The sequence below is a fragment of the Mytilus californianus genome, unplaced genomic scaffold (assembly GCF_021869535.1).
Source record: "Mytilus californianus isolate M0D057914Y unplaced genomic scaffold, xbMytCali1.0.p SCAF_2, whole genome shotgun sequence".
NCBI lineage: Eukaryota > Metazoa > Mollusca > Bivalvia > Mytilida > Mytilidae > Mytilus > Mytilus californianus.
Window position 1 is genome coordinate 108,546,350 of NW_026262668.1, and position 15,060 is coordinate 108,561,409.

The 15,060-nt window shown below is 30.2% G+C and overlaps 1 protein-coding gene across 3 annotated transcripts in view; it reads right to left on the reverse strand.

The window, feature by feature from the left end:
• Positions 1 to 343: 343 nt before the first annotated feature.
• The window catches only part of LOC127730720 (golgin subfamily A member 4-like), a 61,045-nt gene continuing 46,328 nt past the window's right edge, over positions 344 to 15,060 (reverse strand). Inside the window, exons 18-23 of one of the 3 annotated variants that reach the window (XM_052239236.1) lie at positions 14,699 to 14,767; positions 10,931 to 11,032; positions 8,109 to 8,156; positions 7,691 to 7,777; positions 6,265 to 6,287; positions 344 to 5,432 (exon numbers count right to left, since the gene is read on the reverse strand). In XM_052239236.1, coding sequence (XP_052095196.1) covers positions 6,282 to 6,287; positions 7,691 to 7,777; positions 8,109 to 8,156; positions 10,931 to 11,032; positions 14,699 to 14,767 — 312 coding nt within the window. In that variant the 3' untranslated portion in view covers positions 344 to 5,432; positions 6,265 to 6,281. Of the gene's footprint in view, positions 5,433 to 6,264; positions 6,288 to 6,426; positions 6,464 to 7,690; positions 7,778 to 8,108; positions 8,157 to 10,930; positions 11,033 to 14,698; positions 14,768 to 15,060 lie in introns of all 3 variants that reach the window. The other 2 variants (XM_052239234.1, XM_052239235.1) reach the window with 2 other exon arrangements.

The window sequence follows — 15,060 nt, forward strand, 5'->3', positions numbered from 1 at the left end:
TAAGTTAACTTTTTAGTGCAACATGTTCCAATAAAAAGGTCTCAAAGATTGTTCAGTGGAAACATCTAAAATTTTTTAAACCCTTAAGATATGGATACAAACTTTTTCCCCATTTGCTCAGCAATTAAAGAGGAAGAGGTTTCTAAAATATGTTTTCAGATGCTGGAAGCAAAGTATAACAATAAGCCACACTGGCCCTTCTAACAAGGCAAGCAATTAATACTCCTAAATAGTTGTTGTCCATAGAAAACATTGATGGAATTTATAGTTTATACTATTCACTAGGTTTTAATTGACAATACTATACAAACACATGACCAAACTGTGTATCAAAACTCAAAAATTAGTTTAAAAATAGATTTATTGATTCATAAAATATGTAATCATAATAACAATGAAGAAATATTGGTGATATACTTTATCAACACAGTGTCCTCTATGTAATCATCAATATAAAGTAATGTAAAGCATGAGCTTATCAACCCTCATAAATATCACATTCATACTTTTACAATACACACAACTTTACACCACACTAAAACACAGCTGCAATGATTGAACAGCAACCCAGAAGACAGTTATATTTTGGCTGATTATCTATAAATGAGTTATTCTAAATTTAAAAGATACAGTAATGATATAATACATTTGATATGACATTATGGTAATTACATTACTTTTTATCTTAACAAGCACTGAATAGGAGGTATGATAAGAGCCAATATTTGGCCCCTGAATTAGCAAAAAATAGAAATTTTACTCTAAAACTTTCAAAACTATGTTAATTTTATAGATAAATGAACAGGTTGAAATAATATGTACTTTTCTGTACAGAATGGTCACTTGTGAAGTCAATATGGTGTCATCAACATGTTGAAATGAACATATTTGATATAAAATGGCAATTTTACACATGGTTTTTGGACAAAATATATATCAGCCAAGGACTTGCACTAGAAGACATTTTACAAAACAAACATACACACCTTTGTGAAATATGTCTTATAGGAAATTAAAGCCTTTGTTCATATCTAAACATTAATGACAAGATCTCATAATGAGGCTACTTTTGTTGATTTGGCAGTTTTGCATTATGCAAAAAGTTAGAAGCCCTAATGCAAATATGTTAGAGAAAGAGAATAAAAAAAAACTTAATACTGTTATATTAGGACTAATGTCCAATGATTATAAGAAGGATGTTACTTAGTAGATAATTATAATACCTTTTGATTTTCTTATTCAGGGGGCAAAAAAAAAAGCCCTATCATGCCTTCTCCTTAAATCATTTGTTTCTTTCTAAAATAAAAATTGATAATGGCATGAAAGCAAATTAAATGAAATGAAATGACTATATTTATGTTTTATATGTTCTAATGGTTTGGTTTTTCATGACCTGTTACTGTTAACATAAAAAAAATGTAAATTAAATAATAGCTTGCAGTATTGTACTGCTAGGAGTATATTAAATGAGTATCATATCCTTACAACACACATAGATGACATGTCAAAATGCCTGGATAAATGTTGTCTTTTTTTAAAACTAGTCATACAGAACTTAACTGATTATGCATATTCACTTCAGAAAAATGTTTTAAATTGAAATTAGTTTGTTTCCTTTTCTGTTTGACTATAAAATGTACATCTGCACATATTAAAAACATTTTTTGTAAAATTTAATTCTATTCATATGAAAACAGATGAAAGTGAGCACTGAAAAACTATCCAATATATAGAAATGGCAAAACCCATGTTAACTATGGAAAACTGAAAAAATGCAATCTTTAAAAAAAAATTGCTTTGCACAATTGTCCATGTCACAAAGCATTTCTATTTTTAATTCCTATGCAACTAGTAAGAGATTTACTTTAGTAGACTCCCCAAATGAGGAAATGACAAGAGTTCATGTCAGCCATGGGAAATCAGCCTTATGAAAAACTAAATAAATACATGTGATAAAAAGCTTTCCATTATACTTTTGTACATAAATTTTACATTTTCTCTTTTTACCAGAATATCTTTATCTTTTTAAATTCCAAAATGGTACATATCATATTTTGAACTAAATAATATAGGACAGAATTTGGGCAAAGTAATTGCCAGATCAATGCAATTATTTTTATTTTCGAACCTGGATAAAAAAGGAAAATCCAAAGAATTGTATATAACATTGTTGTTTTCTAAGTTTTGTAGCACTTCTTGTGAAAGTAAATGTAAATGAGCAGAATTGTATCAAACATCTAAATAACAATGAATGCACGTATAGGTACATAGTCAATATCAGGATACATCACAGCTATAGCTATCACAACTTCACGTTTTTCTTTTGGCATGCACCTGTTTTATGGAAGATCTCATGTTACAGATATTTGATAAAAAAGAATCTGATTCAAATAACTTTTTAAGATTTTATATATACCTAAAATGCAATGCCTCTTTCCTTAGCAATTTATTACGACTGTTCTTAATTATTTGACATGTTTTTATTGTGTTTTTACCATTTGCTGAGTATAACACATTTCCAAGTATTGTTTTTTAGGTCAAACTTCTCTATTACTTATAAATTGCACTCAAACTCTCCTTAACCTAGTTAATTTAACTTTAATGTGAACATTTTTGAAACCTTAATATGATGTGACAAAAATAACCATAAAAATAATAGAATAACATATTCATAACAAATCAATTATCAAACAAGGAAGTAATATAATTGCACAAACCCCAATATTTCAGGAAATAAATCATTAACAAGGTCATATCTGTACATAGATTAATTGACTTAATTTATCTATTATCTTCCTTATATAACAGTAAAATGTTGCAAAACTAAAAAAAAAAAAAAATTCTTCCAGAATTTATTACTTTTAAAATATCTGAACGGACTTTTATCTTATCAATATGGTAATGCTTAATCAATAAGAGTCCTGCAATAAATGACAGTTCTGAATCCTGAAAAAAATGATAATCAGAGAAAAATTAATAACAGACACCAGATCAGATATATGGCATAGTAAAGTATGTTTCAGCTGCTGTATCAGCCAAGTATGACAATTAAAATGATTGTTTTAAAACATATTTCATGGTTACTATTGTGACACAGAACAAAATATACAAACTAAACAGAAAGTCAGTAACATCCATGTTACCACCCAAGTATTGTGCTTATTGTGGTCTTCATGTATCCCCCTTTAGTGTGGCATATTCATGACCAAATCAAAATACAATAAAACAAATTGTCAGTGTTCACTGACACAGTGCTCTGACAAGTTTAAAGGGAGTAACAAAGCCTAGCAATAGCATTATGCTGAATAATAATATATATCACCGGTGAACCATAAATTTAAGCCAAAGGCAGCTTTTTACATATAGTATAAATTATTCAAATCTTGAATCTTTCTTTGACAAATTTCATATAGGCATCATGTTAACTTCATGTTAAATTATTTTTTTAATTTAGAACTTAACTTAATTGATCAGACATAATTTTAAATAATTCACATCTTGAAGTATTCAATCATGAAGTTAAATATTGCTATCAAATAAAACTACATTATACTTTAATCTAGTGCCAAAAGCAGGAGAGACATAAAACATAGAGCATAAAACTATAATGTGGATACATTTATTTTCGTGGCTATCAATTTTCGAGGATTGAGGAAACATTACATTTTCATGGATATTTGATTTTGTGGTTTTGCCCAAGTATGAATACAAGCCTATAGAACATTTGTATTTCGTTGAACATTTGAATTTGTGGTACACCTTTACCCAAGAAATCCATGAAAAATTGATATCCCATGAATAATAATGAATCCACAGTATGTCATCTCCACTTTTCAAACACGACATAAAATAATTTTCTTCACAATAAATAATAAGCCTACTTAAATGTTACAGAAAGAATTTTACTCATTTCATTCTGATAAAATAACAACCTCAGATTTAACTTTTAGGGATACAAAGAAATTTGCAAGTATGAAATGCTGGACAACTAATGCCCTTCTTTGGACATTATAAACTATTGTGCAATCAAAGAAGAGTAAACAAGACAATACATCACATAAGCATCAAACAAAAGAAATTATACTTCACATATATAACATTATATTACTACTTTTATTTACATACAACTCTAAAATACAAACTGAAATGTCACTAGTGATAGTCACTACTGATTCTACATGCAACACGGACTGAAGGATTTCTCCATTGTTATTAGATTTAATTAATATTGCTCAAAACATGTATCAATCAAATTTAACCATGAATGTTAAGATTCCATTAATTACTTCATTTTCAAACTTGTTTTATATTTGGCACTAAATTTTCTTTTTATTTCCTTTGAAATATATCTGCATTTGACAGATATTGAAGCGTTTAAGCTATTTTTACACATATTTTTCAATTCACTAACACAACCTTTGACAATAAAATATTAAACCTTGTATAACAACTAATTGGTCCCAAAACCCAAACACACAATTCATCCATCAGAAAGTACATATTAACCATCAATAACAAAAATAACAGATATTTACATATTTTGTACTACTTTAGGCAATATGTTGCACAGCACCAGTAAATTTCAGAACACAACTGACAAACATTTCAGTTATCACTCAAGATTTCTGTGGATTAGCCCAATTTGTAAAACAAATTAATGGTTTTATCTGTTTATCTTCCATACTAAGTAGATATCATCACAGACAAGTATACACCAAAGCAATGCAAAGGGATATAGCAGGATAAATAAATGTATTCTCCAAGTTTCAGAATGAAATGTTGAAATAAATTGTGATTCAACAAACCAATTCTCAAAATCTCAACCAACTTACATCTGCTGAGATATAATATACCTATTAACTTTCAATCAAAGATATATTCAATAGGAAATGTGATTTAGTGATTACATAATTAAATGGCAAAACAAATACAATGTGTGACTCTTGTGGTCTTTTCTAATTCTGTCAAAAAGTTTTTGACATTAGCCTATGTTTGCTAAAATCTGACAAATCTTCCATGTGTCATCATTTAGTATTGACATAATAAAAACGTGTCATCAAATCACAGCTATATTTATATTTTCTCACAGCCTTTGTTCAGATATTTAAAAAATGAAAGCAAAGTCATTTTGCAAGTTCTTATTTTAACATAATTTACAGAAACAAACCCATACAATTTTTATTCTTAACAAAATAAATAGTAAACAAATAATAACAGTACAATAATGTAGCAATACAAGCATATCCAGATTCTGAATAATGCTAAAATTGCAAAGATTCCAACTATTCTAAGAGAATATTCAGGACACCTGATTGGTTTTTGACTTGGTACTGTTTTGGATATGTACTGGATTTCTACTTGGTGTCTTTGGTTTCAACGAACTATTTATGTTTATAACAACTTTTTCTTTATGAAGGTGTGCTCAGCCAAGCCTGTAAAAAATCAAGTTGACAATTGAATAATTGAAAAAACAGATTATGTTGAAAAGAATATGTAATGATATTTATCAAGATTATAAACCTTAAAATATATTTTTCTTCTATCATGAGACATACATATCTATTTATTTACCATGACTTAGTTTCATTAAATTTAATTAAAAACATTTTTTGTCTGCTTTAGGCATATTTCTTAAAATTATTCTGCGTTATAAATATGTGCATAATGAACGAAATATGTATAACTGAAACTAAATACTGTAAACTCAGAAATTGTGTCAATGTTTTATCATTGTACAAACTGTGATGGGATATGTTTCGAAAAAAATAAAAACGCATATTTTAAATTTGGAAAGTATTATTCCTTTGCAGCCTTTCCTTAAATCACAATAATTAATCTAGCATTTGTCTTTATTAAACAATCACAATAATAAAGCATGAAAAAATTTGTGAGTTTACAGAGAATAAACAGAAATGAACCAACACCAAAGCCCCATGCATAAGTTTTGATGAGGAATAGGATTTCATGAGCACAGGGTATACATATGTATTCTGAAGAGTGATACTAAATACAACTTATCTATATCAGTTTTTTGTGCTTTAATATATTTATCAGATGAGTAAAATATTTTGTTCTGTCGCTTTCATCCAATTATAGCATAATGTCAAGATTATATATATATGGTATTGGACTGTTCAAGTACATTTTTTTGTATTGATTTTTTTTTTTATCCCTATACATTTTTTTTTTAAAAGGTTTTAATGAATAGACAAAGAGTAAGGAAATGCCCATTGAAAAATAAGAAGAAATAAATTCAAAACAAACCCGAGAAATATCCTGGATCAGACCTGTGGATAATATAGCAAAGCTTCAGAACCAGATAAAATGTCTTTGTGTGTATCCTAGGTTACTGCTAAAAGTTATGCATTATTCCATGCAAAGCTTCGTAAGAAACATTACCCAGCACACATGTAAATTCAAACTCACTTTAAATACATATAAATTTTCTGTCAGACAAAGGTTCCTAGGGAGCAGCATTATCAATAAGCAAAATAAATTTTACTGGTACCAATTATGAACAATTATCTACATAGATGTCAACTGTGTCAATCTGGTTTGGAGCCTCAAAAAAAATATTCAGAAATTGTTCCCTCACATTTCAAAAGGTTACATAATTGTAATAACATTGTTAAATATTGGGGGTTTTTTCAGTGTTATTTTTTCTAATGACACCAGGAATAAAGTATCTCCTTTTATGAGAAGCGGGGACACAAAGAGAAAAGATGTACAGAATTATTTAAAGGTAAAGCTTCCAATATGGCTTAAAGCAAATTTGTGCAATTTAAAAAATGGATGAATCAACAGGTAATCACGTAACAGCATAGCTCTTTTTTACAAAGAAGATCAGTAATTAGTAATTTCATTTAACAAAATCCTGAGTCAGTTATAAAGAAAAACATCCTCAGAACCTTTTTTCATCAGTGATCTTAATTTACCATGTGCTGTTGCAGATCATGTTTCAATTTTTTTTCTTAAAAATGTTGATGATAGTGAAATTTGATAGAAATTAAGAGTAAAGTGGGCACAAATTGATAAGATATCACAAACTCCTAAAATGTTATATTCAACTTGCAATCCTTTATTTTTACAGAGAGCTTTAAGGTGCACATGAAATGGTGAAAAAATAATATTAGAATCTCCATTACAATAAAAAATTTTGTTAAGGGAAATCTCATATTTTGGAGGTTTTTGAGAGTTGACACCTATGTACTAATATACTTTCAAGTTTTAAATTTCAACGTATTATCTAGTAGACAAAATTTAGAATAGCGCATTAAACAGTACGCAAGTTAATCACAATAGTTATCTCAGGATAAGTGTTGTTATTGTTGTCTTATATACTGTGGATTAATTTCCTTTCGTGGATTCAGAAAATATTATTTTCCATCCGATTTTGCTAAAGTCTGCAAACAAGCCTAAAGAAAATTTGTACTTATATGAACATTTAATTTCGTGGCACTATTATCAACGAAAATTGGTATCCAATGAATAATAATGAATACATACATTAAATTAAATATTTACTAAGGTAGCAGAATTTATTTATTACTGGATACAATTATGATAATTTTTGTCATTATAATCAGATAATGCTACCGTTTTCAAATCTTCTATCTTTTTGAAAACCTGTACAATTCCGAACGACAGAAATTTTTTTTAAGAATAGTTTACCATAGTTTTATATACTTACATTAGTTTTAGCATCTTCTCTTGCAATTACTTTCCTCATTTGTTCATCATTAAAATGTACTACAGTTCCTATCACTCTAGATAGAGTCTGTAAATTAAAAAAATAAAATACTTCAGTTCCTATCAATCTGGTCAGTTACTCAAAATAAAAAAAATTTCATGCCTTTTATTCTGTAGTAGTCAAGCTCTAAGGAAAAAAAGTAGCTTTCTCTCTTAACTGAAATGGTAAAACAATATCTTAATGAGGGGAAAAGATGCAATTTTTGAAATAATAGTAATGTATTATTTTTTAATTTTGCCATCTCTAATTATAAACCTTTTTCCTAAAATAGTGAAAGAGAGTGTACAAAGTACAATTCTGATGACAGGAATAGAAATATAGAACAAATCATGATATTCAAGTTAGATTCAATACATACCTTGGTCTCTCTTCCCATCATATACTGGTATAGTATATTCTTCAGATACTAAAAAATAAATCAGATTTAAAGAAATATTTCCATGAAGCTAGAATTATTCTAGTCCAGTAAAACACAAGTCTCCCCTTAAGGCCATTTTGGGTGCAAACACAGGTGCTTGAGGAAAAAAGGACAAAACTTAATAGTAATAAGGTCATAAATCAGTCACAATAGCATGCCACACATGAGCTTGCAATTATTTTCCAACATGCTAAATATCTGATGTCTATATAACAGTTTTTTGGCCCTGACATGCCTGTATGAGAGAAAAAAATTGACCTTGAGTATAAATCTAAAAGTCAGTCTAAATGGTATGCACACATCTTGTGGGAGGGAATCCATATTCCAAGAATCAAAAGTTCTTAACCTTGTACCCCTGAATGTAAAATGTAATTGATTTCATGATCAAAAGACAAATGTCAGTCATGATGGTATATATTACACTGCCTGACAATGATACAACAACAAGCCAAATATCTTATTAATGTCTATATTAGAGAGATCTGACCAATACAATCCTATATTAACAGTTTTCAAGTTATCAGACAGAAACTACATTAAGTTCCATTATTGAATCTATAAAGGACCATGACTCATAAACAGCACAAGTGAAAATCATAACTATCTAACTAGACCTATAGTGTATCATGAGAAACAACATATTATTACTTTGAAAAGGATTGGTTAAACTGTGTTCAAGTTATTGCAGGGGAACAACATAAAGCATCATTTTACGATCAATCAAAGACAATAACTCCTTAACAGGAGAAGTGAAAATTATCGAGATCTAACATGACCTATATTAAATTCTGAGAAAAACATGTTTTAAATAAACTGTTATCACAGAGATATGTCTCGCCCTTTTGTAATTTTGATTATGCAAATGTTGAAATTAAAATAGCAATATTTTAACATGTTTCATAAGTTATGCAAATATTCAAAGTCAATGAACCCTGACTGAGGTACATGGCTAAACAATTTCCATGTAAATGAGATGTGCCAAAGATAATACAACTGCGTACCAAATACCATTGACTTATTATAAGTCCTTCCCTTTAAACAAACCTAAACACAAACATTAACTTGTAAACTATGCAAAAGTTTCAAAGTCAATGAACCATGAAGAGGGGGTGGGGCTATATAATATCCATGGAAACGATACTTGCAAATGCCAATAAATTTGCGTACCAAATATCATTGACTTAACATTAGCAGTTCATCTTAAACTGATCTAATCACAAACTTATACATGTAAACTAAGCAAAAGTTTCTAAGTCGATAGACCATGACTGAGGGGGCGGGGCCAAATATTCTCCATGGTACTGAGATGTGCTAATGCTGATACAACTGAATACCAATTAACATTTGCCTACCCTAAATGGTTCCCCTTGAACTGACCTAATCACAAACTAAAACATGTAAAATAAGCAAAAATTTCAAAGTCAATAGACCATGACTGAGAGGGCAGGGCCAGATAATCTCCATGGAAATGAGATGTGCCAATGCTAATACAACTGCATACCAAATTGTATTGACCTACCACTTGTGGTTCACCATAAACTAGACCTAATCACAAACTAATACATTGTTGACAACGCCGCCCCCGCCGACGCCGGAAACAGCATACCTATGTCTCGCTTTTTGACTCCATCAAAGCGATTCAAAAATTAGAAAAGAATTGGTTGAATGGTGTCAAGTTATCACACAGAGATATTTCAGCCATACAGCCCCAAATAATTTACAGCATGTTTTTGTCTGAAAACTGGGTTACAAGAGATTTATTCAAAGTTATTTGAAGCTCTCTTTCAAGTAATAAAAGGGATATACACATGACTTGGTTGAAAAAATCTCTTTTGTATACCTCATCCATATAGAAAATTGTTATTGAAATTAAACATTTAAAATAAAACGTTAAGTAAACTTGAAAATGCAAGCTATCAATAACTGAGATTGAATTGTCTCCCTTTGTATATTTGAAATAGTGTGAGAAATCAAATTTAATGTGCTAGTTCACAAGGTAACCATCCATAGAAAGACATGTCACCCTACAAGGACATATCTTATGAATCTGACCTTAATCTTTGCTCTCACTCTTAATATTGCCTGCTAAGCAGATAAAAGGCAAATACCAATTTTAAAAGGGATTGGCTGAGGATTGAACCCTTGGCCGCCATCACTAAAGGCGAGCATGCTACCATGAGACCAAATGTGATAAATCAACTCTTGTACATAACTGTCTTCAATTACTGCCACAAGCATAAGATACTGGTACTAATAAAATACTATCATAATTTTTATGAGCTGTATTACTTCAAATCATTTATAAATTTTTATACACACAAGAACTATTTGCAAATGTATTTTATTAAAATTGAATCAAGTGGCTTCAATAGTAAACTAATTCATTTTTTTTTTCATTTAAGAACAGGCCCATAGCCAGGATGTCTAAATTAAAATAAATTTGTGGTAAAACAAAATATTATGCTGAGAAATGTGTAAAAGCAATGAACCTTTGGCTTTACTCCATTTTTGGCATGCAAGAATCAGAAATATGATACAAACATATCATTTCTTTTCTTTATAGCTTACTGTTCGGTGTGAGCCAAGGCTCCATGTTGAAGACCGTACTGTGACCTATAATGGTTTACTTTTATAAATTTTGACTTGGATGGAGATTTGTCTCATTGGCACTCATACCACATCTTCTTATATCTATAGCTCGAAGACTGCACATTTGGCACAATGACTATGTAGTCAATTGAAATGTAGGGTAGATAACTGACCTCACACTGAGTTGGTTCTTGCAACAGGGGACCAGTGGCATGGTAACCAGGACTAAGAGGTGGTGAATCAATATCACCATGCCTTCCTTCATAATGATGTAACTAAAAAGAACAATGCATTTATATAACAGTTAAATATAGAAAATAGTTCATAATTAATCAAATTTCAGCCTAAAAATTACTCTTATACATCATAATACATCCATATATACAGATTGAACATTGATTTCTAAATGTGAAGCTTGGTGAACTAGACTATTCAGATTGTTGCCTAACAGACATTCACCTCATAAGTCCTCCTTTTATTCATATTTCTTTAGGTACAATAACTAATCCAAGAATTTGAATGTCCAGAAAATTAATTTTCTAAAGGAGTAGGTTTGATAAGGTCCCTAATATGGCCCCTATTTGCGGCTGAAATTTAAAATTAGGATTTTAGACCAATATCACAATGATTCATAGCAAAAGCAATGACTAGATAGGACATATTCTTTCACCAAAATCTGTGTTATGCCTATTTTGGGTGTGGATGTCAAAACTTAGTCAGAAAAGTTTGATAAAAGTAGCTCTATTTCACTTTCTTACAATGTCACTTTATCAACTTGAAACATTTCTAATTTGGAAACAATGGACTTAATATTCAGGGCCAAATATGGCACTTTCATACCAAGCTTACTCCTTTGAACGAGTGACTTGTTTGTGTAGAGCATGTGGGAACTATCAGTGTTGTTCTTTAAAGAGTTGAAGAACATTTTATATAACATTTAAATTATCGGATAAGTTATCTTTTTTCTTACATTGACTTTTAATGTAAATAAAGTAGAAAATGTATGGAACTATATTTTCCTACAGTTTCTCAGTTCATTTGATTCAACTTCTTTAACAATGTCTTTTTACAATTTACAATTATTGCATTCATATGAGGTGAACATCCCAACTGTTAACCTGAGTTGGGAAGACAACACTTCAAGGGTTAACAATTGAAATATTCTTGTTCTATTATAAGGAGAATCTGTTTAAGAATAATTAAGGGTGTTTAAGAAAATAAATAAATGGAGAATGTGTCCATGGGACACAGATGATGCTTCCGCTTGCATATAACATTATAAAGGTGTAATACCACCATTGATTTTCCCCTATTAGTCTTTGTTAAATTTGCACTTTTCAAAAAATTGTGCAGAATTTATCTTTGTTTCAAATAAAGAAATATTTGGCATGAGTAAAGTTTGATCCTGTCCAGTACTGTAGAAAAAATTTCACATAACATTTCATTGCATATAAGAAAATAACCATCACTGGAAGTTAACCAATCAAATTTTCCCCCTTTTTTAACCTGTGTACAAGCTTTAGTAACCATGTAACCTCAAGTTTCCAAAATATTCTATAGAAACCCCAAATAAAAAAATAATGGTGCTGTGAAATACCCAATATATGTTTATGACCCAGAAATGTTTTACTGCAATGAAATGTAGGATCAATTACCTACAACTGTCAAATTCAAGGGAATATTTTTTTTCGACCTATTTTCGTATGCAACCGGATGTGACGTACTATGATTTGGTGGTATTACACCTAAAGGGACATAACTCTAGAACGGTAAAAGTGACACCACCCAAATTCAAACTTGATCTGAGTTTTGTAGTAATAAGCCTTGTGTATTAGTTTCATCACATTTGGTTGAGGCAAACTTAAGTTAGAGAATGGTAGATGTGACGCCACCCAAATTCAAACTTGATCTGTGTTGTGTGGTAATAAGCCTTGTGTATTAGTTTCATAACATTTGGTTGAGGCAAACTTAAGTTAGAGAAAGGTAGAAGTGACACCACCTAAATTCAAACTTGATCCGAGTTTTGTGGCAATAAGCATTGTGCATAAGTTTCATAACATTTGGTTGAGGCAAACTTAAGTTAAGAGAACGGAAATGAAAAATTCAACAATGTTTCCATTTATAAAGGGACATAACTCTGGAACGGTAAAAGTGACGCCACCCAAGTTCACACCTGATCTGTGTTTTGTGGAAATAAGCATTGTGTATAAGTTTAATAACATTCCGGAAACCAATTTTGGGACTTACGTACAGATGGACAAGGGTAACATTTAATGCCCCCTCCGCTGCGGCGGTGGCATATAAACCAATTGTTTCAGCAACAATTTATACACCATTTTCTAAACCTTTTTTTAAATGAAAATTTTATAAAACATAGTTTTACGCAGGAGAAAGTTAAAATAAAATATGGTTGTCCTCATTTCAACGTTAATTAAACAAAACATTGCACATTTCACCCATTAATTTGGTGTAAAAATCAATAAATCAGAAATTGGGCAAAACATTGTTCTCATCTTTGACACCTACAGGTAAACCATCTGACATCATATAGATAAGCTTCTGGCATCAAGCTTAAATACCAAACTTTTTGGGTTTTGTATATGCTTCAGAATGGTACTTGATAATAACGAGAGTATATAATTTATTAAAATAAGCATGAGACAAATAACGTCCAGTGCCAATAAATCGGAATCTATTCAGAAACAATTTCCTGTCTGGCATGTGACATAAGTATTGTTCACCAGTAGACAATTGTATCGTCTCATCTCTAACAAAGTTGTCTCTCTTGACAGGAAATTTTGTTTAACAACTAAATTGTCTAATAATAGATACATATGTGAGGTATAATAACAATTATTGTTGTAGGTCATCAGAGGAGTGAGTATACATGATTTATTTCACATGTGATACTGTGTAGCAGGTAATTTTCATGGGGTGTTTATTTCGCTTATTTTGGCGATTAAATGAAAATGGTGAAAATAAATTCCATGAGAATTTATGCATACGTTCGGTACTTTCTTATAGGTAAAGCTTCACCCTTATTAATTGGTGTGAAATAATATAAGAGCGTTAGGTACTCTTTATAATTTAAGAACCTAATAAGAACATCAAAAGTCACGTCAATCATGTAACTAATCAACTGTAACATTTACAAGAAGTTTGTACACCTGTGACAAATATCTTCGTTACTGGTATTCTATTGATTAACACCCTTTTATTCTACATATCAAAACAAGTGTTTTACCTCAAATATTGTTTTTCGTTATCCATATGTATTTCTTTTTACTATTTACTTGTAACTGCAACAATTTCAGTATCCACCAAAATATTTAATTGGAACTAAGAAACCGCCAAATTTTTCGTATACTTGTTGCTCCTAAATTTCGAAATTTTATACTCGCGGAAAAAAAAAGCTACGGTATCAGTTTTTATTTGACTGGGAAATCATTGTATTTTATTCCAACCAAAACTTTATAAAATGATTTTTTTTTTTATTCTATTGACTGATAAGACATAATGAATTAAAAGTGAACATGTTAATCCAACATTTTGAGCTAAAAAAGGTAACTAATGAAAATGACTAATCTGTATATTACCTTATTGTTCAGCTGTATATTACCTTATTGTTCAGCTGTATATTACCTTATTGTTCAGCTGTATATTACCTTATTGTTCAGCTGTATATTACCTTATTGTTCAGCTGTATATTACCTTATTGTTCAGCTGTATATTACCTTATTGTTCAGCTGTATATTACCTTATTGTTCAGCTGTATATTACCTTATTGTTCAGCTGTATATTACCTTATTGTTCAGCTGTATATTACCTTATTGTTCAGCTGTATATTACCTTATTGTTCAGCTGTATATTACCTTATTGTTCAGCTGTATATTACCTTATTGTTCAGCTGTATATTACCTTATTGTTCAGCTGTATATTACCTTATTGTTCAGTTCATTCTCCCTGATCTTGGTTTGAGCTAGTTCAGTTTTCACTTGTTGTAGTTTTGCCTGAAATATTAATAAAACAAAATAATCTCTTTTCAACATTCTGTTTCATCAAACATGTCAAATCTGGTAAAAGAATCAATATTAACATTAGCAGTATTAATTTTTTCTCAATTTTCAATTATACCAACAGGGAATCGTACATACAACCCTAACAATCACAATACTTCACCCTATGAACTATACCTTGGAACCCCTGGCACACAAGTTACCACTAATCAACTATAACAATAGGGAAACAAAAAAAATGTAATCCCTGTCACAAAACCTCACCAACAAGCCATTTCTTATCAAGC